Source organism: Lissotriton vulgaris, chromosome 1_1, assembly GCF_964263255.1.
Source record: "Lissotriton vulgaris chromosome 1_1, aLisVul1.2, whole genome shotgun sequence".
NCBI classification, from domain to species: Eukaryota; Metazoa; Chordata; class Amphibia; order Caudata; family Salamandridae; genus Lissotriton; species Lissotriton vulgaris.
Window position 1 is genome coordinate 785544176 of NC_141685.1, and position 26550 is coordinate 785570725.

The following is a 26550-nucleotide window of genomic DNA, read 5'->3' on the forward strand; positions in this document are numbered from 1 at the left end:
GTGGTATGGGTTCTATAGCATGTATAAGTAGTTGGTAGCGTTATCATTGTGTATAATTCGGCTTTACCCAGGAGCGTTAGTGATTTCCATCTTTCCACATCGCCATGGAGCTCCGCTATGACCCTTTGAATATAACGATAAAGTCTCAGATCCCTATTGTTGGTGATCTATATTCCTAAGTATTTAAAGCCGTCTGTAGCTATTCTCGGTCTCATTGGAATATCAGATTGGTCAATAGTGTGGGTGGCCGGGAATGCACTTGATTTGTCCCTGATTATCTTATATTCCGACTGTGCCCCATATTTCTCAAATACATCAAATAGACAGGAGACGGTGGCCCAAGGTTCATAACATAAAATAAGATGTTGTCCGCGTATAGGGATATCCATTCATCCTCCGCTGTCCCTTCGCTCTCCCGGAAGCCAGTGATTCCAGGGTGTGTACGTATAATGCACGCCAGAGGTTCTAGCACAAACAGTAACTAGGATAGTGGGCACCCCCACCTCCTCTTGCTTCTCAGAATCGGGTAACTTATACAATATTTTGCCATTTACTCTCACATGGGCAACTAGATCGTTATAGAGTAGGTAGATCCAAGGCCGTTATTTGGGTCCAAATACATACCTTGGTACCTGATTCAGGAAAAGCAAATGGACGGCATTGAACGCTTTTTCATATCAAATGGGGAGTATCTGTGTGTCCTGTGGCTTCTAACCAGTTGCTCACGTGATGGAGATTTAGTTGAGTCAACCTTTTGGGCATGAAGCCAAGCTGGTCACAGTGAATAAGAGCGGCAACGACCTGTACCAGTCTGTCTGCCAGAACTGTGCCAGAATCTTTGTTTCAATGTTTAGAAGGGAGATTGGGTGATAGGAGCTGTATGCAGTCTGTGGCCTGCCGGCTTATGTATGACTACAATCATGGCGTTCCTGAGGTTGTGAGGGAGCGCACCCATTGCCTTTGCCTCTAAGAATAAATTGACTTACTACATCCTTGTTCCATTTGAAAAAATCTGCTGGTATGCCATTAGGACACAGTGTTTTCCCGGCCTTAAGGTTGCTTATGGCTGTCTTTATCTCTTCAAGTGTAATGCCTTCCTCTAGCAACTGTATCGTGTCTGCGTTTAATGTCCGGATAGAAATTTCTACTAGATAGTGTTCTATTTGGCGAGCTTCCAACCAGCGTGCCATGTAAAAGGCTGTATAGTAACAGACACATTCATTTGCTATTTATCTGGGGGTGGCGCATGCATGGCCTTCGTCTGATTCTATGGATGTTACTCATCGTGCCTATGCTTTCCTCATGCTCAACCATGCCACCAGTCTCCCCGATTTATCCCCGGCATTGTAAAGTCATTTGTGTGTGGCTTGGGTCTCATACCTTTTAAATCTAGTTTGGGGGGCAACAAATCCAAATACGTCTACTACCACAAAATCCTCGATTATATTTGAAATCTTACATCCTAGATATTTTTTGCTTCTATTTTGGGTTTTTCTATAACCTACTCTGGGACTATTCTTTAGATAAAAAAAATGAGTCAAATGTGGTGCCTGCTAAATTATTTGAACCACAGCAATAGGCTATTATCAGAGATATCACTTTTGAAAGTTAAGGCTGCTATTTAGTCTTTTCCAACCAGTAAAACACTAGGAGAGGAGGTTATTTGTGATTAGAAGTCTAACAGCAAAACTAGCCCCCTTATTGTCACCACATATCTAAAAGAGACACGTTAGTGATAGATTCCTTACCTTTGAAAATTCCCCAGGCTTCAGACTGGATCCGGAAAGTTTTTTTCTTAGCAGTACCCCTGCGTGCCGGTAGGTGACCGTCCTGACTTCGTCAGAAGCGGTCGCTCCCTACTGCCCTTGCTCTCTCCTGCCTACTCTGCCTGGGTATCGTTAGGTTGCTCTGTTGATCTTAATAGCGCTTGACCGTGCCTGCATTATTTCATTATTTTCAAGTGCCTGTATTGTTTGCTTGACAGTGCCTGCATTGTTTCATTGATTTTGAGTGCCTGTGTTGTTTGCTCGCATTGCCGGATCGTTTGTTTATTTGTTGCTGTGGCCCATTGCTTCTGTGCTCCGCTCCTCAGGCGCCTTGCTGCTCACCGCGTAAATAATTAATCAGTTTCCCCCAACCCGGTCTGCGCTTCCGTTTTTGCCGCCATTATTGTTGTTGTTGTGCCCGGAGCCCGCCCCCTCCACCACGCACCCGCCTCCCAGCTGCTCCTCCCTCCCACTAAGAGGCAAGGCTTCTCCCTGACCACCGAAGCGCTGTGACCGTCCTGACTTCGTCAGAAGCGATCGCTCCCTACTGCCCTTGCTCTCTCCTGCCTGCTCTGCCTGGGTATCGTTAGCGCTGCTCTGTTGATCTTAATAGCGCTTGACCATGCCTGCATTATTTCATTATTTTCAAGTGCCTGTATTGTTTGCTTGACAGTGCCTGCATTGTTTCATTGAATTTGAGTGCCTGTGTTGTTTGCTCGCATTGCCGGATCGTTTGTTTATTTGTTGCTGTGGCCCATTGCTTCTGTGCTCCGCTCCTCCGGCGCCACGCTGCCCACCGCGTAAATAATTAATCAGTTTCCCCAACCCGGTCTGCGCTTCCGTTTTAGCCGCCATTATTGTTGTTGTTGTGCCCGGAGCCCGCCCCCTCCACCACGCACCCGCCTCCCAGCTGCTCCTCCCTCGCCCCCCCCTCCACCACCCACTTATGACAGATGCGTTTTCGCGCAGCGGTCGCGCCCAATGCGCGCCGAAGGTGCGCCAAAGGTAAGCCCATCTACGCCCGTCCGCGCCTGGATCGCGCCCAGTGCCAGACCCCCTGGTCCCCGCCGTACCCAGCCCACTAGATTCACATATGATGCCGCAACTCTCCTCGCCCTCAACCCCGGACGCACACCACAATGCTGCAAAGCCACCCCAGGACGTACCCACGGCCCATTCGCCTGCCTCGCCTGCAAGTTCAACTGCTTCAGGACCCTCACCAAATCCACTTCCTCCATACACAGCTCCGACTCTAACCACCTGAAGTGCATCCTGCTGAACACCCGCTCGGTCCACAGACACGCAACTGAACTCTGGGACCTACTCGACACTGCGTCACCGAACATCGCCTTCCTTACAGAAACATGGATGAACACATCAGCACCCGACATCGCCATAGCCATACCGGACTCTTATATGATTATCTGAAAAGAATGCACCAACCAAACCGGAGGAGGTATCGCCATCATCCATAGGAACACCATCAAAATCATGACCAGATCCGACGATAATCTTGCAACCGCCGAACATCTCCACTTTCAGATCCACACCGACCCTAGGACCACACTTAGAGGCACCCTCATCTGCAGGCCTCCAGGAACCCGCACTCAATTCAGCGATGACATCACTGACTTCGTCAGCCCACATGCCCTCGCCTCCGAGAACTACATTCTTTTAGGAGACCTCAACTACCACCTTGAAAACAAACACGACAGCAACACCTCCACCCTTCTGGACAACCTGGCCAATCTCGGACTCAAACAACTTGTTGACACCCCCACCCATGTAGCCGGACACACGCTCGACCCTATCTTCACCTCTAGCAAGCACATTTCCTTCGATCGCACCACAGCTCTCCATTGGACAGACCACAGCTGTGTTCACTTTAGCTACAAAACCACCTTGACCCACAACCTATTCCTCGGGGAAACTGGAACAAAATCACCTCCGACCAACTCCTCACATCACTCAACCAAAACCCTCCCACCCTCTCATTGGACCCAAACCAAGCGGCCACCAATCTCAAGCAATGGATCACCCACAGTGCTGACGAATTCGCACCCCTGAAAAAGCACCAGATCAAATCAGCCAGCAAAAAGGCTCCCTGGTTCAATGATGACCTTAAAAAATCCAAGAAGCTATGCCGCACCCTGGAGAAAACATGGAGAAAAAACCCAACCACCGACAACATGGCCACCCTCAAGGCAGCCACCCGCAAACATCACCAACTGATCCGATCCACCAAGAAATCAGCATTCAAGGATCGTCTCGACAACAACACCCACAACAGCAAGGAACTTTTCAACATCGTCAAAGAATTCACCAACCCCACCACCTAACGACATCACTCCCTCCCAAGACCTCTGCAATGCGTTATCCTCCTTCTTCTACAACAAAATTGCCGACATTCACAACCGCTTCGAGAACACTCCCAGCGATCAACCCTCCCCACCCCCCTCAGATCCTACACCGCCAACTAACAACCTCAGCGCCTGGAACCCAATCACCACTGAAGACACCATCCACCTAATGAACTCAATCCACTCCGGCTCGCCAACCGACCCCTGCCCCCACCACATCTTCAACAAAGCTGACTCCATCATCGCACCCCATCTCCGTGATGTCATCAACTGCTCGTTCATCTCGGCCACCTTCCCAGAAAGCTGGAAACACGCCGAACTCAGCGCCCTCTTGAAGAAACCCACAGCAGACCCCTCTGAACATAAAAACTACCGACCCATATCCCTCCTCCCTTTCCCCGCCAAAGTCATTGAGAAAGCCGTCAACAGCCAGCTCGCCGCCTTCCTCAAATCCAACAACTCCCTGGATCCCTCTCAATCCGGATTTCGAGCCAAACACAGCACCGAAACCGCCCTCATTGCAGCGACAGACGACATCCGAACACTACTGGATAACGGAGAAACAGCGGCCCTCATTCTACTCGACCTCTCCGCCGCTTTCAACACAGTCTGCCACAGCACCCTTATACAACGCCTCAGCAACATCGGCATACAAGGAAAAGCCTTGGGCTGGATCATCTCATTCCTCGCCGGGAGAACTCAAAGAGTGCGACTTCCCCCATTCAACTCAGAGGCCACTGAGTCATCTGTGGAGTACCACAAAGATCATCTCTCAGTCCCACCCTCTTCAACGTTTACATGAGCCCACTCGCATCCATCGCGCGCCAACACAACCTCAACATCATCTCTTATGCCGACGACACCCAGTTAATCCTTTCCCTCACCAAAGACCCTAACACCGCCAAAACCAATCTTCACGAAGGAATGAAAGAAGTAGCCGAATGGATGAAACATAGCCGCCTAAAACTCAACTCAGACAAAACGGAGGTGCTCATCCTAGGATCTTCCCCCTCTGCCTGGGACGACTCCTGGTGTCCTTCCACTCTGGGCAGAGCACCCACACCCACAGACCACGCACGTAACCTTGGCTTCATCCTAGACTCCTCTCTCTCGATGTCCAGACAAGTCAACGCAGTCTCATCCTCCTGCTTCAACGTACTTTGCATTCTCAAAAAGATCTTCCGCTGGATCCCCCTCGAGACAAGAAAGACTGTCACCCACGCACTGGTCACGAGTCGACTAGATTATGGTAACACACTATACGCCGGAATCACAGCAAAATTACAGAAAAAACTCCAACGCATCCAAAACACATCAGCGAGACTCATATTGGACATCCCTCGCCAAGATCACATCACCAGACACCTAAAAGACCTCCACTGGCTTCCCGTCATCTTTTGTGAGCAGGGATACGGGTGTCCAGTGACAACATGTAGTAATTACATTTAGTGATCTTGTGACAGTTACCATATCATTATTCCAATCATCCTGACACTTCATTTTGTTTTTATTTAAAAAAAAAATATTTTTGTCGTATTTTGTCATATTCAACATTTCAATTTGACATACATTGATAACCTAAATTACGGCACTTGAAGGCGGTGATGAGCATTGTATCTCTTCATTTACGTAAATGGAGTTGGCAAGGTAGCTACTACAGTCATGGCTAACGTCCCTCCCGCAGCTGGGCATCTTCTAGGTCTCTCGGCTTTCTCGCGCTTACAGTGATTTGGGCGTTTCCCACTTGTGTGTAAACCTTTAGGACTGCTTCCAAGGGCACAGTATCTTGTCAAATTTCCCCATCTTGCATATCACTTTCTCGGCTGCCATGTAGAGATCCATCCCCTTTCCCACTCTTGTAGTGTGGGAGGTTCTGGTGCCCCCAAGTATTTTGCCAAATCTTGCTTGGCCACTACTAGTCCCAGATGTGCAAAGAGCAGTTTGGCCCTAGTGATATCTATCTCTTTGGGTATTCCCAGTAATAGGTATTTGGGGTCCATTGGTATCGCCACTTTTAGGATTTTGCTCAGTACCGGGGTCAGGGTGACCCTATACGCGTAAATGTCTGGGCACTCCCCATAGTGTGTGTGTATTTAGGCCCCCCTCTCTGTGTTGCTTCAGAGGCGTTCAGGTAGTGCCACCCTGCTGAAGCAGTGTAAGCAAGCCCTATCTTAGTATACTCTATACAGGATTTTGAATTGTATGAGGCGGAGGATCAATTTAATAGCCACTACTCTAGTGTGCTGCAGTGCCGCCTCCCAATCCAGGTAGTCTAGGGTCCCGGGTTCCACTTCCCACCTTGCCCTCAACCTCACTAAGGTGTCTGGTTTATGGTTGTTCAGTGTCTTGTGTGGCCATGAGATTGCCTTTTCTCTAATTTCCTCCATGAGCAGTCTACATTTGAGGGGTGCATACTCCAGCATACCCTCTGACACAAACTTTTGCGCCTTCCAAGTGTGTGTTACCTGTAGGTATTTGTAGTATTGCTTTGCCGTTAATTCGTAGTGTCTCTGCAGGAAGCCAAATGAGATAAGGCCCCCTTCCCATTATACCTCCCAGTTTTAAGATCCATAACATATCCCAGTTCTTAAAGCCTTGCAATTTAGCACATTCTTTCAATCGTGTTCCCACCCACAAAGGGGTTGTCCCATTTCTTACCTTTCTCCGATCCTCTCAATACGGCAATGGTCACCTTTGTCACCTGTGTTGCCGGGAGCAGATTCCTCATATCTTCCCCCCTATAAGTAATGCATGTGGGAATAGGGGTTAAATTGGGTACGTTCTAATGTGTATGTAGGTTGATTGCTTGGCATGTGATCCCAGTTGTTGATAACGATTTAATGTGCTGCCCAGTAGTAGTCTTTGATGTCGGCAAGAGAAATTCCTCGATTATATTGATTCCTTTGCGATGTATGAATTCCCATTCTAAAGCAAAGTGCAGACTTTCCCTTCTGTCTTGGTGAAAACCTCTTCTGGCAGTGTGTGGTATGGGTTCTATAGCATGTATAAGTAGTTGGTAGCGTTATCATTGTGTATAATTCGGCTTTACCCAGGAGCGTTAGTGATTTCCATCTTTCCACATCGCCATGGAGCTCCGCTATGACCCTTTGAATATAACGATAAAGTCTCAGATCCCTATTGTTGGTGATCTATATTCCTAAGTATTTAAAGCCGTCTGTAGCTATTCTCGGTCTCATTGGAATATCAGATTGGTCAATAGTGTGGGTGGCCGGGAATGCACTTGATTTGTCCCTGATTATCTTATATTCCGACTGTGCCCCATATTTCTCAAATACATCAAATAGACAGGAGACGGTGGCCCAAGGTTCATAACATAAAATAAGATGTTGTCCGCGTATAGGGATATCCATTCATCCTCCGCTGTCCCTTCGCTCTCCCGGAAGCCAGTGATTCCAGGGTGTGTACGTATAATGCACGCCAGAGGTTCTAGCACAAACAGTAACTAGGATAGTGGGCACCCCCACCTCCTCTTGCTTCTCAGAATCGGGTAACTTATACAATATTTTGCCATTTACTCTCACATGGGCAACTAGATCGTTATAGAGTAGGTAGATCCAAGGCCGTTATTTGGGTCCAAATACATACCTTGGTACCTGATTCAGGAAAAGCAAATGGACGGCATTGAACGCTTTTTCATATCAAATGGGGAGTATCTGTGTGTCCTGTGGCTTCTAACCAGTTGCTCACGTGATGGAGATTTAGTTGAGTCAACCTTTTGGGCATGAAGCCAAGCTGGTCACAGTGAATAAGAGCGGCAACGACCTGTACCAGTCTGTCTGCCAGAACTGTGCCAGAATCTTTGTTTCAATGTTTAGAAGGGAGATTGGGTGATAGGAGCTGTATGCAGTCTGTGGCCTGCCGGCTTATGTATGACTACAATCATGGCGTTCCTGAGGTTGTGAGGGAGCGCACCCATTGCCTTTGCCTCTAAGAATAAATTGACTTACTACATCCTTGTTCCATTTGAAAAAATCTGCTGGTATGCCATTAGGACACAGTGTTTTCCCGGCCTTAAGGTTGCTTATGGCTGTCTTTATCTCTTCAAGTGTAATGCCTTCCTCTAGCAACTGTATCGTGTCTGCGTTTAATGTCCGGATAGAAATTTCTACTAGATAGTGTTCTATTTGGCGAGCTTCCAACCAGCGTGCCATGTAAAAGGCTGTATAGTAACAGACACATTCATTTGCTATTTATCTGGGGGTGGCGCATGCATGGCCTTCGTCTGATTCTATGGATGTTACTCATCGTGCCTATGCTTTCCTCATGCTCAACCATGCCACCAGTCTCCCCGATTTATCCCCGGCATTGTAAAGTCATTTGTGTGTGGCTTGGGTCTCATACCTTTTAAATCTAGTTTGGGGGGCAACAAATCCAAATACGTCTACTACCACAAAATCCTCGATTATATTTGAAATCTTACATCCTAGATATTTTTTGCTTCTATTTTGGGTTTTTCTATAACCTACTCTGGGACTATTCTTTAGATAAAAAAAATGAGTCAAATGTGGTGCCTGCTAAATTATTTGAACCACAGCAATAGGCTATTATCAGAGATATCACTTTTGAAAGTTAAGGCTGCTATTTAGTCTTTTCCAACCAGTAAAACACTAGGAGAGGAGGTTATTTGTGATTAGAAGTCTAACAGCAAAACTAGCCCCCTTATTGTCACCACATATCTAAAAGAGACACGTTAGTGATAGATTCCTTACCTTTGAAAATTCCCCAGGCTTCAGACTGGATCCGGAAAGTTTTTTTCTTAGCAGTACCCCTGCGTGCCGGTAGGTGACCGTCCTGACTTCGTCAGAAGCGGTCGCTCCCTACTGCCCTTGCTCTCTCCTGCCTACTCTGCCTGGGTATCGTTAGGTTGCTCTGTTGATCTTAATAGCGCTTGACCGTGCCTGCATTATTTCATTATTTTCAAGTGCCTGTATTGTTTGCTTGACAGTGCCTGCATTGTTTCATTGATTTTGAGTGCCTGTGTTGTTTGCTCGCATTGCCGGATCGTTTGTTTATTTGTTGCTGTGGCCCATTGCTTCTGTGCTCCGCTCCTCAGGCGCCTTGCTGCTCACCGCGTAAATAATTAATCAGTTTCCCCCAACCCGGTCTGCGCTTCCGTTTTTGCCGCCATTATTGTTGTTGTTGTGCCCGGAGCCCGCCCCCTCCACCACGCACCCGCCTCCCAGCTGCTCCTCCCTCCCACTAAGAGGCAAGGCTTCTCCCTGACCACCGAAGCGCTGTGACCGTCCTGACTTCGTCAGAAGCGATCGCTCCCTACTGCCCTTGCTCTCTCCTGCCTGCTCTGCCTGGGTATCGTTAGCGCTGCTCTGTTGATCTTAATAGCGCTTGACCATGCCTGCATTATTTCATTATTTTCAAGTGCCTGTATTGTTTGCTTGACAGTGCCTGCATTGTTTCATTGAATTTGAGTGCCTGTGTTGTTTGCTCGCATTGCCGGATCGTTTGTTTATTTGTTGCTGTGGCCCATTGCTTCTGTGCTCCGCTCCTCCGGCGCCACGCTGCCCACCGCGTAAATAATTAATCAGTTTCCCCAACCCGGTCTGCGCTTCCGTTTTAGCCGCCATTATTGTTGTTGTTGTGCCCGGAGCCCGCCCCCTCCACCACGCACCCGCCTCCCAGCTGCTCCTCCCTCGCCCCCCCCTCCACCACCCACTTATGACAGATGCGTTTTCGCGCAGCGGTCGCGCCCAATGCGCGCCGAAGGTGCGCCAAAGGTAAGCCCATCTACGCCCGTCCGCGCCTGGATCGCGCCCAGTGCCAGACCCCCTGGTCCCCGCCGTACCCAGCCCACTAGATTCACATATGATGCCGCAACTCTCCTCGCCCTCAACCCCGGACGCACACCACAATGCTGCAAAGCCACCCCAGGACGTACCCACGGCCCATTCGCCTGCCTCGCCTGCAAGTTCAACTGCTTCAGGACCCTCACCAAATCCACTTCCTCCATACACAGCTCCGACTCTAACCACCTGAAGTGCATCCTGCTGAACACCCGCTCGGTCCACAGACACGCAACTGAACTCTGGGACCTACTCGACACTGCGTCACCGAACATCGCCTTCCTTACAGAAACATGGATGAACACATCAGCACCCGACATCGCCATAGCCATACCGGACTCTTATATGATTATCTGAAAAGAATGCACCAACCAAACCGGAGGAGGTATCGCCATCATCCATAGGAACACCATCAAAATCATGACCAGATCCGACGATAATCTTGCAACCGCCGAACATCTCCACTTTCAGATCCACACCGACCCTAGGACCACACTTAGAGGCACCCTCATCTGCAGGCCTCCAGGAACCCGCACTCAATTCAGCGATGACATCACTGACTTCGTCAGCCCACATGCCCTCGCCTCCGAGAACTACATTCTTTTAGGAGACCTCAACTACCACCTTGAAAACAAACACGACAGCAACACCTCCACCCTTCTGGACAACCTGGCCAATCTCGGACTCAAACAACTTGTTGACACCCCCACCCATGTAGCCGGACACACGCTCGACCCTATCTTCACCTCTAGCAAGCACATTTCCTTCGATCGCACCACAGCTCTCCATTGGACAGACCACAGCTGTGTTCACTTTAGCTACAAAACCACCTTGACCCACAACCTATTCCTCGGGGAAACTGGAACAAAATCACCTCCGACCAACTCCTCACATCACTCAACCAAAACCCTCCCACCCTCTCATTGGACCCAAACCAAGCGGCCACCAATCTCAAGCAATGGATCACCCACAGTGCTGACGAATTCGCACCCCTGAAAAAGCACCAGATCAAATCAGCCAGCAAAAAGGCTCCCTGGTTCAATGATGACCTTAAAAAATCCAAGAAGCTATGCCGCACCCTGGAGAAAACATGGAGAAAAAACCCAACCACCGACAACATGGCCACCCTCAAGGCAGCCACCCGCAAACATCACCAACTGATCCGATCCACCAAGAAATCAGCATTCAAGGATCGTCTCGACAACAACACCCACAACAGCAAGGAACTTTTCAACATCGTCAAAGAATTCACCAACCCCACCACCTAACGACATCACTCCCTCCCAAGACCTCTGCAATGCGTTATCCTCCTTCTTCTACAACAAAATTGCCGACATTCACAACCGCTTCGAGAACACTCCCAGCGATCAACCCTCCCCACCCCCCTCAGATCCTACACCGCCAACTAACAACCTCAGCGCCTGGAACCCAATCACCACTGAAGACACCATCCACCTAATGAACTCAATCCACTCCGGCTCGCCAACCGACCCCTGCCCCCACCACATCTTCAACAAAGCTGACTCCATCATCGCACCCCATCTCCGTGATGTCATCAACTGCTCGTTCATCTCGGCCACCTTCCCAGAAAGCTGGAAACACGCCGAACTCAGCGCCCTCTTGAAGAAACCCACAGCAGACCCCTCTGAACATAAAAACTACCGACCCATATCCCTCCTCCCTTTCCCCGCCAAAGTCATTGAGAAAGCCGTCAACAGCCAGCTCGCCGCCTTCCTCAAATCCAACAACTCCCTGGATCCCTCTCAATCCGGATTTCGAGCCAAACACAGCACCGAAACCGCCCTCATTGCAGCGACAGACGACATCCGAACACTACTGGATAACGGAGAAACAGCGGCCCTCATTCTACTCGACCTCTCCGCCGCTTTCAACACAGTCTGCCACAGCACCCTTATACAACGCCTCAGCAACATCGGCATACAAGGAAAAGCCTTGGGCTGGATCATCTCATTCCTCGCCGGGAGAACTCAAAGAGTGCGACTTCCCCCATTCAACTCAGAGGCCACTGAGTCATCTGTGGAGTACCACAAGGATCATCTCTCAGTCCCACCCTCTTCAACGTTTACATGAGCCCACTCGCATCCATCGCGCGCCAACACAACCTCAACATCATCTCTTATGCCGACGACACCCAGTTAATCCTTTCCCTCACCAAAGACCCTAACACCGCCAAAACCAATCTTCACGAAGGAATGAAAGAAGTAGCCGAATGGATGAAACATAGCCGCCTAAAACTCAACTCAGACAAAACGGAGGTGCTCATCCTAGGATCTTCCCCCTCTGCCTGGGACGACTCCTGGTGTCCTTCCACTCTGGGCAGAGCACCCACAGACCACGCACGTAACCTTGGCTTCATCCTAGACTCCTCTCTCTCGATGTCCAGACAAGTCAACGCAGTCTCATCCTCCTGCTTCAACGTACTTTGCATTCTCAAAAAGATCTTCCGCTGGATCCCCCTCGAGACAAGAAAGACTGTCACCCACGCACTGGTCACGAGTCGACTAGATTATGGTAACACACTATACGCCGGAATCACAGCAAAATTACAGAAAAAACTCCAACGCATCCAAAACACATCAGCGAGACTCATATTGGACATCCCTCGCCAAGATCACATCACCAGACACCTAAAAGACCTCCACTGGCTTCCCGTCAACAAGAGAATTACGTTCCGTCTTCTCACCCACGCACACAAGGCCCTCTACAATCTAGGACCCGAATGCCTCAACACTTGACTGTCCTTCTACACACCCACCCGCCAACTAAGATCGTCCAATCAAGCCCTCGCTGCAGTCCCGCGCATTCGAAAATCCACCATGGGTGGCAGATCCTTCTCCTTCCTGGCTGCCAAGACCTGGAACTCACTCCCCACCCACCTCCGCCTTACTCAAAACCACATCACCTTCAGAAAAGAACTTAAAACCTGGCTATTCGACAAATAATGAACCCCTTCCCCAAGCTCCTTGAGACCCTCTGGGTGAGTAGTGCGCTATATAAATCCCTGAACTTGAACTTTAACTTGAACTAGGTGGCGTCATGCGGCTCCGCGTCCGTCACTGGCGTTGGACGTGCCAGAATAACGTCACGGAGACTACTTGGGCGCCACCCATGCGCGCTGACGTCAGCTCTTTCTTTTTCCGCGCCGAAAGCGCAGATCCGGATTGAGCGTACATCGGTCAATTTTTGACCACTTTTTTGAGACTTTTGTCTTCTCTACTGGTTCAAGTAGGGATGCCTGGCTTTAAGTCTTGTGGGTCATGCCGCCGTAATATGTCAGTGGCTGACCTCCATGATGTGTGCCTCTACTGCCTGGAGACCGACCATGACTCCCAGGACTGGCGGGACTGCCGTGCCATGGCCCCGAAGGCCTTGTGGAAGCGGCACCGGAAGTTGCTCTCTCATATCATTCGTATCAGAGCAGACTCTCTGCCGGTGCTATTCGATCAAGGGGCGTTTTTGGACCGAAGCTATCGACCTGTCAGGACATATTCCCCGGTCCGGTTGGGCCTTAATGTGCCATTTGGTTGGCCTTATCCTTGACGTTTATTAATACCGTCGGAAAGCCTTGTTGGACCGCCATAATCTTTATATCAGAAGACATTCTTCAGTCTAATTGACACGTTAATTACCGGTCGGTTGGCCCCCTTCCTGAAAAACGGCAATCTTCGACATAAAGCTTTATTGGATTGCAACTTTTATATCTTTAGGAGATCATCTTGTATTATCTGAATTCGTCCCCTAAAGTGAAGCGCATGTTTCTTCATGTCCTTATCAAGATGCGATCATAGTCTTGTGGCCAATCTCCTCTACACATGCCCCCAGCTCTACAGAACAGTATCTTAAAGTAAAGAATTGCGAAACCACATTTTATCATTTTCCACATCCTGAATGAAGTTATATGAGCAATAGACGGCTACCTGATGAAGGCGTGTATGCCGAAACGCGCGTTGTAGACATCTGCAGCACTGCCTGAATCAACGTTTCGTCTATCAATTGGATTGGTATATACCTATGTTGGCTGCTTAAATTAATTATATTTTTTCTAAAATGGTTATCGTTAAATTTGATATGCACAATTGAATGTTTGTAATATTTAATCACTCATGAACTATACAAAAAAATAAATAAATACTGCCATCAGAGTAATTTCTCTATATTTATACATTGTGTATGTTGGGGTGCCTCTTAGACATATTCGAATATTCTATATATAAGGAGGTATTTCTATTAAGAATTTCTGTTGCTATCTGTGCTAGCTATAATTTCCTTACATTAGTTTATTTCCCTTGCTTCCTAAATAGGTCCAGCACTCCTCTCACTGACGCTCCGGTCTAGGGGCCGTGCGGGGGGCCGGAGCCGTCGCTCCTCGGGCTCTAAGTCTTCACCTTTAGATTCCGGTAAGCGAGTCCATAAAAAGTCGAAGCGTGTTCGCTCTTCGACGTCCCCGTCGCTCCTCGGAGGCGGACGAGGAGGACAGGGGCTCCGCCCCTGCTGCTCCTCCGGAGCCTGGGAGTCCCACAGCCTACCTGCTGTACCCAGGTCTGTTGGCGACTCGCAAACAAATGCAAGAGTTTCTTGCTGCCATGGACCGCCTGTGTAGGCCTCGGGCTCCCGCCGCCACGCCAGCGGGCCCCGTGGTCCAGTGTCCAGATCCTGTTCGCCCGGCGGCACCGCCTCTGGCGCCAGCCCCCGAACCACTGGATCCAGCAGCCTCGGCTCCGGCGCTGCAAGGTGCAGCTCCGCTGGCTCCTGCCCCGGCACTGCCCTTGGCTCTGGCCCCAGGGCCCCGCCCCTGCCCCGGTTCTCGGACCATTTCATTCCGACCTGGGATCCACATTCGGCTGCGGCTCCGGTTCGGCCCCATCCAGCGCCGTTCCCGGCGCCGCTTACCCCCTCTCAGGCTCAGGCCCTGCCGCGAAGGCCGGCTCAGAGGACCACCTTGCGCAGCAGTGGGACTCCGAGCGGGATTGGGTGGATGACCTTCAGGATGCGGGTAAACTTGATGTGTCTTCTGACCCGGGGTTTGCCTTGCCTCTGCCTACTTTGGAGGAGGGCGTTTCCTACACCATGGTGCTGCGTCGAGCTGCAGAGGCTCTCCATCTCGACCTCCCTACGGTGGCCCTTAAGACCAGCCTCCTTACGGAGGTGCTCCAGACGGCGTCTACATCGTCTGAACAGCTGCTCCCTTTCAATGAGTCCCTTACCGAAGTCCTCTTGGGCACTTGGTTGCGGCGGGCCTCGGGGGCACCGGTGGATAAGAACGTCGCTAGGCATCCTCGTCCGGCACCTGGCGATCCTGCCTTCTTGACCACTCACCCCACGCCTGAGAGCCTGGTGATTGAGGCCTCGACATCGCAGAGTGCCTTTCCCACGGATCCGCCGGATAAGGACTCTTAAGAAGCTGAACCAATATGGCAAGACGTTGTTCTCTTCGGCCAGATTGGGGTTGCAGTCAGTTAATACAGCCTGCTTATTGGGCTGTTACTCCCATGCAGTGTGGGATTCAGTAGCAGAGGCCCTGCCTCAGTGTTCTGAGGAGGTCCAGGCGGTCCTTTCTCAAGCCATAGTAAAGGGCAAGGATGCGGCGAAGTTTGCCATCAGGTGTGGTCTGGGCACGGCTGATGCCTTGGGCAGGGCGATTTCCACGACTGTGGCGTTGCGGCGCCATGCCTGGTTGTGGTCTACCGGGTTCTCACTTGATGTCCAGAGCTCGCACATGCCCTTTGACTCCCGCCTCTTTGGCGACAAGGCTGACACTGCCCTGGAGCGCGTTAAAGATTTGCGGGCCACAGCCAAGTCTTTGGGTCTTTCCACGAAGGGCCCTGCCACACCTGGGTTTCGTTCCTTTCATGGCCAGGGTAAAAGCGCCCAGACATGCTCCTCCACGAAGCCTGTGCGGAACCAGCCTCAACGTGGCCATGGACGTGGCTTCTGCAGGGGCAGGTCTGGTAACCAGCGGGCAGGTCAGTCTACCTCCACATCTGCTGCTGCCGCCTCTAAGCCTTCCTAATCCGAGCTTCAGGGAGCACCCCACGCGTGTGGGTGGCGGGGTTCGCCACCACCTCCACCACTGGCGCAAGATTACATTGGTGCTGCAGATATTCCGCCACGGTTACTCTCTCCCCTTTCTGTCCTCCCCTCCAGCCATGCCACCTCGGAATCACCGCATGTCGGGGGATCATTTGGCTCTTCCCCGTCAGGAAGTCACTGCCCTCCTGGCCAAGGGGGCCATTGAGTACATTCCCGATCAGGAAGTAGGGACTGGTTGTTATTCACACTACGTTCTGGTCCCCAAGAAGGTCAAGGGGGCCTGCGCCCCATCTTGGACCTCCAGGACGTCAAACGCTTCATCCGACATAAGTTCAAGATGCTGACTCTGGCCCTGACTGCCCTGGACCCTGGAGACTGGATGGTAGTGTTGGACTTGCAGGACGCATATTTTCATATCCACGTCCTGCCGGCCCACCGGCGTTATCTCCGGTTCATGGTGGGCCAGAAGCATTTTCAGTTTGCCATGCTCCCCTCCGGCCTTACCAGCGCCCCTCGGGTGTTCACGAAAGTGATGGTGGTTGTTGCAGCTCATTTGTGCAGGTCTGGGGTGTCAGTCTTCCTCTATCTTGACGCCTGGCTGTTGAAGGCGGGCTTGCCCCAGGCAGCTGTCCCCCACCTCCAGACTACGGCCGACCTCCTGCATTTGCTGGCGTTCTCCATCAATGTGCCGAAGTCTCACCTGAGTCCCTCTCAGATGCTCCCTCTCAGAAGCTCCCTTTCATCAGAGCGGTTCCCGGTTCGATGCTGTTTCGGGTTTATCCTCCCGCACAGCGAGTCCGGGATCTTCAGGCTATGATTCGGATCTTTCAGCCTCTATCCCGGGTTTCAGTCAGGATGACCATCCGGCTCCGACTCCTGGGCCTGATGGCCTACTGCATCCTGCTGGTACGACATGCCAGATGGCATATGCGGCCTCTGCAGTAGGACCTGAAGTTCTAGTGGGCACAGCATCAGGGCAACCTGTCTGATCACGTCCACATCTCGCTGGGCACTGCACAACACTTGTAGTGGTGGCTCACGAATCACGATTAGGTCAGTGGCAGATCCCTCTCCCTTCCCCAACTGGAGCAAACAGTGGTGACGGATGCGTCCCTCCTGGGATGGGGAGGCCACATGGTAGAGGCGGAGATCAGAGGCCTCTGATTTTAGGCGGAGTCCCGGCTCCATATCAACCTTCTAGAGCTGCGGCTTGCACTGAAGGCATTTCTTCCTTCTGTCCGGGGAAGTGTAGTGCAGTTGTTCACAGACAACACCACCGCCATGTGGTATTGCAATAGACAGGGCGGGGTGGGGATGTGGACCCTATGTCAGGAGGCTCTGCGCCTCTGGACGTGGCTGGATCATCAAGGCATTACCTTGGTGGTTAAACACCTGTCAGGGTCTCTGAACGACCGGGCAGACAAACTCAGCGCCGGTGCACGGTAGATCACGAGTGGCGTCTGAACTTGGAAGTGGCACAAGGTCTCTTTCTGCAATGGGAAGAGCCTTGGTTAGATCTGTTCGCCAGCGAAGAGAACGCGCAATGTCATTAGGTCTACGAGTTGGAATTTCTAAGGCGGCACTCGCTTGAAGACGCTTTTCGGCTCGAGTGAAGCTGCGGTCCGTTGTACGCTTTTCCGCCTATACCACTTCTGCCCAGAGTGCTGATGAAGATCAGGTATTCTTGTGGCTCCGGACTGGGCTCGAAGAGTATAGTATCCCGAACTACTCTGTATGAGCATCGATGCCCTGATCCGTCTTCCTCTTCGGGAGGATCTTCTGTCGCAGTAGCAGGGGACGGTCCTCCACCCGAACCTGTCCAGCCTCCACCTCCATGCGTGTAGATTGAGCGGCGACTGTTGACGGCTTTCGACCTTCCCCCCGAAGTCTGTAATGTCATTCTGGCAGCCAGGCGTCCCTCCACTTTCTGTTCATCCCTCCTTTCCTTTCTGTTCATCCCGACTACGTGGTTTTAAGGACCCGTCCTTTTCTGCCAAAGGTTGTCACGCCCTTCCACATCGGGCAGACCATCACTTTTGCCCACCTTCTTTCCGCCTCCGCATCCTTCAAGGGAAGAGGAGAGGCTCCACCGTCTGGCCCCAAAACGTGCGTTTGCTTTCTATCTGCAGCGTACACAGCAGTTCCGGGTGGATGATCAGCTCTTTGTTGGTTACGTTGGCGCCAAACAAGGTCGGCTGTGCACAAACTGACTATCTCCCGGTGGGTCGTTTTGTGCATCAAAGCATGTTACTCCTTGGCCAAGAAGGAGCCTCCTGTGGGGCTGTGTGCCCATTCGGCCAGGGCAACGGCAGCCACTACTGCCTTGGGACGTGGCGTTGCCTTGCAGGATATTTGTCAGGCAGCTACGTGGGCCTCACTGCACACGTTTACCAAGCACTACTGCCTTGACAGTCAGGTCAGGAGAGACGGCTTCTTTGGCCGTTCTGTGCCCCACGACTTTTTGGTGTAATCTTGTTTGCAGACCCACCACCGGGATTGGTATTGCTGGGGTATCTATTCTAAGGTAAGGAATCTTATCACTAACGTGTCTCTTTCAGCTGCACAAGCGTGTAAGGATATATCTGTAAGAGACATTAGTTAGTTATAGATTCCTTACCGCCCCCCATCCTCCCAGTTCTGCGAACTGATTCTTAGGGTTAAGGTCATCCCCTTTTATGGCCCTAATTTTATGCACCAATGGTCAGTTTCTTGATTGGCTCTGTGTTTCGGCGGGGAAAGGCGTGTAAAGAACTGACATCAGCGTGCATGGGTGGTGCCTAAGTAGTCCCCGTGACTTCATTCCGGCACGTATGACGCCAGTGATGGACGCGGAGCCGCATGACACCACCTACCAGCGCGCAGGGGTACTGCTAAGCAGAAAACTTTCCGGATCCAATCGGACGCCTGGGGAATATTCTAAAAGAAGGAATCTATCACTAACTAATGTCTCTTACAGATATATCGTTGCACAAGTAGTAACTTGTGTTTTAATTCCATCCTAGCTATCATCCCCAAGTACTCCTGTTCCTGCACCCTAAGCAAGCAATTTCTATTCTGTTAAGCAGCTGACATGTCATTTCCCACTCAGCAACTCGGACCACTATCATCCATCTGATCTACAGTTCTCCTGGGCATAACAAAGAGTTTAATGATGAATTCTCTGATCTCTTCGCCACTTCATCTATCTGACATGCCCACCCCACCCTTTTGGGTGGCTTCAACCTGCCAGACAACACGAGCTTCAAAAAAGCAAAAAAACTGCCACTATCCTCAACTTAATCAAACACACTCATCACGTACAGCTAATCACACAACAAACATACACTTAAGGCCACATCCCCGACATTGTCGCCGTAACATCACCAACAATCCAGTGTAAATGGACCAAAATACATGACCAAAATTTTCCAGCCCTACACTCCAGGGCGCCTTTTGCGCTCCAGTCATCAGCAGTTACTGCAAGTACCCAGAGTAAAAAAGACCAGACAAGGCGGCCGTGCACTAGCCCACGCCGGACCAATACTCTGGAATTCTTTGCCCCCGGAACTAAGATCTCTCTCTAGTCACCTGACTTTCAGGAAAACTTTAAAAACCTATCTGTACCCTAGAAAATAGCGCCCTGTAGCTTTCCATCTTCAGTCTGGACACACAATTTGAATCAGAACTCTCTTTGTTGCAGCAATAGCGCGGAGATACCCCTTCGGGGGTCTATTCTGGCACTTTATAAGAATATAAAATAAATAAATAAATAAATAAATCACCCATATACCTAGACTGACCTCTTTATCACCCCTATCTCCCTATTCCATGTCCAGTCCACTAACCAAGGTCAACCTGAACTCATCTCTCATCCCATCATCTCCATGTCCAACATCCCTTCTAAAACCAAAAGATCGTAAACGCTTTTCTGGAAAACCATTTTAACATCCACTCCCCAATTAAAGCACACAAATGCAAGTGAAAGCCTTCAGCCCCTGGTAATCTAAAGACTTTGGGGACAAAACATCCATTTGCAGATAAGAAAGAAAATGGAAAAGAAACAGAACTCTAGTACCTCATTATGCTGAAATCCCACCACACAACAACTAGACAGATCATCACATCAGGCAAAGCAAATTACTATACCAACACCATCACTGACGCCACCAACAAAATCAGAACACGTTTCAAGACCATAAAGCCCTGCATCATTTCCTTGCCAGTCACAATTATTTCTCATTCCACAGAAAAGTGCAATGCTGTCAACCTATACAGTGAACAAATACAGAAGACCCGAAAGCACATGGTCAACAAAAAGCCTGCTTCATCTAATGCATGCCTTTTCCGGTAGAAGACCGCTGTGGTCATCTTTGAAAGCCCTATTTCTCACGGATCTTGCCAACATACTCCACTGCCTGAGAACCACTTCTTATGAAGATGTTTTACCCTCGTCCTTCATCAAAACTCTCACCTCTATTCACCATTGCCAATGCCTTACCCAACAGACCTTTGCAGAAGCACTAAAAACATGCCAGATCCTCCCACTCCTAAAGAAACCTACCTAGACTCTGATGTCTTATCAAACTACGGGACAGTCGCTCACCTACCATTCATCAGGGAGATCATTGAAAAAGCAGTGTATGTTCAACCTAACAATCACATTAATGCTAACCACCTCTTACACATCTATCAGTCTAGCTTCAGATCATGCTGCTGCACAGCAACTGCTACCTTACACATTGTAGATTAAACCCCCTGGGCACAGATATAGATGACCTCTGCCACCTGACATTGCTGAACCTCTCAACTGCCTTCAACGCAGTCAACCATCCCTCCCTCCTGAGCACACTAGAGTTTTGAATTCACTGGCAAAGTCCTTCACTGGTTCTCATCCTCTTACCTTTCTAGCTAACACTCATTTTTCAGATTGGGGTCTTTTTGCAATCAGCTACAAAGTTTCTCATAGTTCCATACTTGTCCCCTTCCACCTCTACCTGTTGACACCTGTCACCTTCATTCTCAACCTTATGATCTCATCACCCCCATCCTGATGGAAATCCATTGGCTCCAATTGCAGCCCACACCATCTTGAAAACCAGATGCATCATTTACAAAGCTTTCACAACCATCACCCCAGCTTATCTTGCAAACAAGGTCACTAACTCTGGTGGACCTTAGCACACTCGTGGTCAGGATACCATTGGATGCAGACTAAGAAGTGTAAAAAAGAAAAAAACAACACAACTGACCTTTTCCATCTATGCACCCAGGATCTTAAATAGCATCCCCACATCCATTGGGACCGCCCTAACGCTGCTCCATTTTAAGAGAGGGTTAAAGACTCCCTTCTTTAAAAACACTACATCACCGTGAATTAACCATCCACAATCATCTTCCTCTCCTCTTACTCATTGATTTTATGCTCGACTTTAGCCATGTACAGTGTTCCACTGTCTTTTGGCTAGATTCGCCATCTAAAAATACCAAATACATACATGGAGCTACTCAGTTATTTGCTTACAGGTAACCGCATCAAAATTTCTCAATATGCCAATGATACACAGCCAACGCCTTAGACCCAGCCTGCACATCATCCAGACCTTGATGTTCAGCGCCTACCTGCTCAATCCAACCAAGACAGAATTCTTAATGTTTGCCAAGAACATCAAACCAAGAAACAGTACCGACCCGGCTTACTGACATGAACCATGACCGTTTCAAACCCCAACTTTCACCAATTGGCAAATCACTTGGTTTGACCTTGGACTCCAGCCTCACCCTCAAGGAGGACATCGATTGCACTATTTTGTTAAATAACTCTTTTTTGGGTTCGCCGGAACAAAGAAAGGGAAAGCTGTGCAGAAACGGACCATCAACTGATGGATTGTGCTCTGTGTTAACGTCTGCTGCGCACTGGCCAAGAAGCAACCTCCTAAAGGCTTGCAGGCTCCTTCCACCAAAGCCAAGCTTGGGATGACTAAGTTAGATTGCGGAGTCCCTGCCTTGGACACTGGTTAGGTTGCAGTGTGGGCTTCTTTGCATGTGTTTACCAAAATGCTGCTGTCTTAAGTCAGGTCTTTAGCGACTGGCACTTTGCCTTTGAGGTCTGAACCTGTTTTCAGTTCCACCCTTAAGGAGGTATTTCTTTGGTATCTATTCTAAGGAAAGGACTCTGCAGCTAGAAGTCTCAGGTGAACAAGTTGCTTACCCTCAGCAACTCCTAAACTGGTAGAGAGTCTATCAAGCTGCTGATTCCTTTCCGACCCTCCCAACCTCCACTCTTCTGCAAACAGCTTTTTTCTGCCTTGAAATGTCCCTGTATGTCCTTAGTGTCTGCACACTGGTCTATCGGCCTTCTGGTGTGGCTCTGTGCTTCTGGCATGGAAATGTCATGCACAGAAATTGATCTTGGCGTGCTGAGGTGGCCCCTATATACCACTGTGCACAGATCTGCTCAAGATTTTCTTGATCCAATGCTAGATAGTCTCTACTAGATAAGGCATTATTGAAGGTAAGTAACTTGTTTATCGAGCTCCAGGGAAAAAAGGGCATCAGAGCAGGACAAAAAGTAAAAAAAGATTATAAACAGCAATCGCAAACAATTGACAAGTCTTATAAGTATTCAGAAAGGGGCACGGATGGCACCGGCTTTAATTGTGTTGGTAAGCTATTTCCTTCATGAGTTAAAAATTATCTGTCGTGTTTTCAGTTTTTGTTGAACTGGGTAACTTTTAACTTGAGGTTACCTTTTCTCTTACTTTTTGGCGACCATTTTGACATTTTCGGTTTTTTGCCTGGTATGCTGGAAAGCTTCAATTGGATGGCCTTAAATATCAGGCAAGTTGTTTTAAGTGTTCATTGTGCTTCTGGAGATTACCATTTGAAAGAAGCATGTAATGATTTGAAACAAACATGTAAGAGGATAATGTGGAGAAATCTTTACTTGACAGCAGCCAGACGTGCAGAACAAGTGTTAGCTGTCCTGTGCTGTGCCAGGGATTTGACTGCCCTCTTTGGCAATGAAAAGCTTACTGTGTCTGAGGCTTCAGGTTGAGATTTTCCTGAAGTGTGACTCCTCAGATTTTGGATCAGTGGACAATGATGGTGTTGAAGCTAATCCTATGAAGCTTGTTAATCCTGCCGTCATTGAGACTGTATTTCTTGTTTGCTGAGAAGGGGTAATTCTGTTTTGGCAGCAGTTTGTGTTAAATGTCTGCTTCTCACCAATAGTTTATTTTGAAATGGCAACCCTCTGTCTAAGGATCTTAATTAATAGTCCTAAACACTGAATTGTCCCACCCATATCTTGGATCCTGGAACACTTTTCAAACTGGAGAGAAAGCTTTACAACAAAGGGTTCCAATTACATTTTGGTATTGGGTTTGTTGTGGAGAAGACTGGTGTTGTTTTTTTTAACCATTTGTTTGAGAGATGATGATTGACGGACTTGAGCTAGACCTAAACATTGTATTTTGATGAGGTTCTGCTATGGAGTGTGAGTGAGCATTTAAGAGATGGGGCCTGTTGATGTATCTTTAGGGGCAGGTTGGCTGGTGTTACATCATGTAGGGAGGATGCGGTGCTGAATGGTGAATGCCTTGCGTTTTGTGGAAGCATCTTAGCACACCAATTTAGCACTCTGTGTCAAATTGAGAGCCTATGTTGCTCTCCAGTCAAAGGTTCAAGTTGGTTCTGTGCTAATGGTGGAGGCCCTAAATGTGTTAGACACATTGGGGATAAGTTTACCTTGAGTTGAGAGGCTTTGTGTTAAGTTGCTGAGGGCTATCCTGAGATAGGATCGAGATTTTGGCCAGGTCTTGTGTTCCCTGAAGATGTATAGTTGCGAATAATGGGAGAACTTTACTTTAGTCTTCAGAGTGTGGGAGATTGATTTGAAGCAGAACAAGGTGGAGTCTTTTTCTGGGTTTTTTTTTATCATGATCTTACCATTGTTAAACATTTTGTGTTGTCAGGTCTTTGTTTATGAAACCTGACCGTGATAGAAATGGCAAATAAGGAGGGAGTGCTGTTGGTACAAAGGGAATTGAGTCTTGGAGAGTGGACTCTCTGTGACTGTCCGCTTGTGCTTCTGCAGTTTACTCTGCAAACTCTGCTTAAAAAGCAATTTAACAATAAGGTGAGTTGTTGTACTAAATCTATTTTGGCTCATGCAAGATACCTGTTGTAGAAATCTATTTGCATCCTGCAAGTATCAAGTTATAGTCCTGGTCATGCAGCCAATAAGATTAATGCAATTGCAGCAGAGATGTGAATCTAAGATGCTGATCACATAATGTAGCTTATTATTGAAGCCTAGATACATTCTTTCACCAGTGCACACAGCATTGTGCATTGATCCATCCAGCCAAACCCCTACGGTCAAAGTGCAGGAAGGCATGCATCCAACATGCAGTCATCCATCCACTCAGTCATCCATCAGTTTGACCATCTCCACAAAGGCATCCATCTATTCATCCTTTGACATTCATTCATCCAACCACCACCCACATGTACAAGTGTTTGTCCAGCCACAACCATGCTTTCATTTATGCACCAATAAAACCACTTCAGTCATTCCATCTACACAGTTTTCCTCTAAAGCATTCCTCTATTCCTCCATTCAATATCTATGCATCCATTTCATACCTACTCCTATGCATTCACTCATTAACACATGCCGGAACCATCATTAATCCTTCCCCACTCATCCAGGCGTTTATTAGTCAACCTGGACCCCCTATTTGGGTCTATTTAGTTACATCGCCACTTTCATCAATGTACGTGCCCATTCACCGTTTGGAGGTGGGGGAGTGAAGCCGTGAGAAGCTTTTCATTCTCATTGGGTAATGTTTTTGGTACCCTTTTCTTAAATCTAATTCAATATATGTATCATTAAAAGAACCAACATCAACCCAGTGATAGTTTGATACTAATGATTTCTCTACCATCACTGTGTTGGAAGTAGTTTTAAATCCTCTTAATGGAAATATGTATACTTTTATATCTGGCAGTATTTAGCATTTAAAAATTTGAATATATGGTCATGTTGTGCATTTAAGTGTTTATGAAGAATTGTTATCGAATAGTATCCGGGTTTGTTCAACTGTGAGTCAGAAAGGCTATGCTAAACATCCCTGCATCACCAATTGAGGGCCAGAACTTTTAGAATGTATTCAAATCTGAGGCTGTTTGCCAGTGAGAAGGGGATGAGTGAACTAGTTTGTTTTGGGGATGTCCAGAGGCTAGACTTAACTCAGAAATGTATTTTTGAAACTATTGATTATAACAGTTTTCTTTGTTAATTTGCATGCACTTTCCAAGGCTGTGACTCCACCGGAGACTTTCAAATGAAAACCTTTGATAGAGAATCTTTTTTATATAATACACACATAAACTGAAAAATCTTTTCTTACAATCTTTCCACTTCTGTGTCACTAGATGCCATTCTGAATATGGTGAATAATCTTGCTGCTAACATGCTGGGTGCAAATACAGAGGAACACATGGACTTACAAGGTATACTTTCTTGATTTTGCTTGAGTTTTAGCTTACTTAAAGGAGACATACATTCTTAATAATGTCTGTTAACAAAAATGTAATCTATCACAAATATATTGAAGGCGGGTGAAAATGATGCCACTGAAACGCCATGGTGACTTTCCAGATCCTTAATACAGGCTCTATTTAGGTGTCTGACTGCCTTTTTACCATTACATACATCATTTTCTGTTTAACTAGAACCTTCTCCCCTAATTTATTCTCACTGTCGTGCCACATTATACCCCTACCTCCAATTAGCTCCTACTTCCCCCACTTTCATTTCCCCTGTGCCTGGTCCTTCTCCCAGTACTACATAGAGGATGCTTGGGACCTACTCGGATACAAATGCATCAAGGTTGAGCTGCCTTGTTTTTCTTTAATTAATTGATTTGACAATATTACCACAACACAATATTCTAGACTATACTTTATGAAATCTGAGTCTAAGTTTAAACATTATTCTGAAGGAAATCACAAATATGTTATAAGTTTCCATTAAATCCCTCCAATTTACTAGTACAATTGAGATGGTTGATCTATTTTAATGGAGGTGCTGTTCTTAAGAGATGTTGGGATGTTATTTGTACCTTGGATCAGTGAACACTGACTTTACCTTTCGGACCTTTGTGTCAAGTAAAAACGTAGGAGTTGTTTTATCATGAACCAATGAATTTTACATCCTTTGAACTGTTAGAGTAGTTTCCTGGTTCCGAATGGCCCCTAATAAGTAGTTGCAACTTTTTGATAGAATTCACACTGAACTCTAAACGTGTCTGAGTTTTTGTTTTCGAGACTTATGCCTTCCCTGTTTAAAAAATGCTTACCTATGTCAAGTAGGCAATTCCCCTTGTCCGCCTGTTCTGTTTCTTGGATGAATGTCCAGTTTGCAGTATTATGACATTCACAACCCTTAAAGAAGGATAGGCTACTTTGATTTGAGAATAGTACCAGGTTGGGAATCTTTGAAGAAAGACCCTTTAAGGGCCCACTGGCAAGACATTTACTGGTCTCCCCTCCAGTAGAAAGGAGTGAATT

At 48.2% G+C, this 26550-nt stretch overlaps 1 protein-coding gene across 4 annotated transcripts in view; it reads left to right on the plus strand.

Annotated features, from left to right (window-relative positions):
• The window catches only part of SUCO (SUN domain containing ossification factor), a 696748-nt gene that overhangs the window by 499494 nt on the left and 170704 nt on the right, over positions 1-26550 (plus strand). For all 4 annotated transcript variants that reach the window (XM_086956303.1, XM_086956322.1, XM_086956311.1 and 1 more), the window contains one exon: positions 25414-25491. In XM_086956303.1, coding sequence (XP_086812429.1) covers positions 25414-25491 — 78 coding nt within the window. The remainder of the gene's footprint in view (positions 1-25413; positions 25492-26550) is intronic.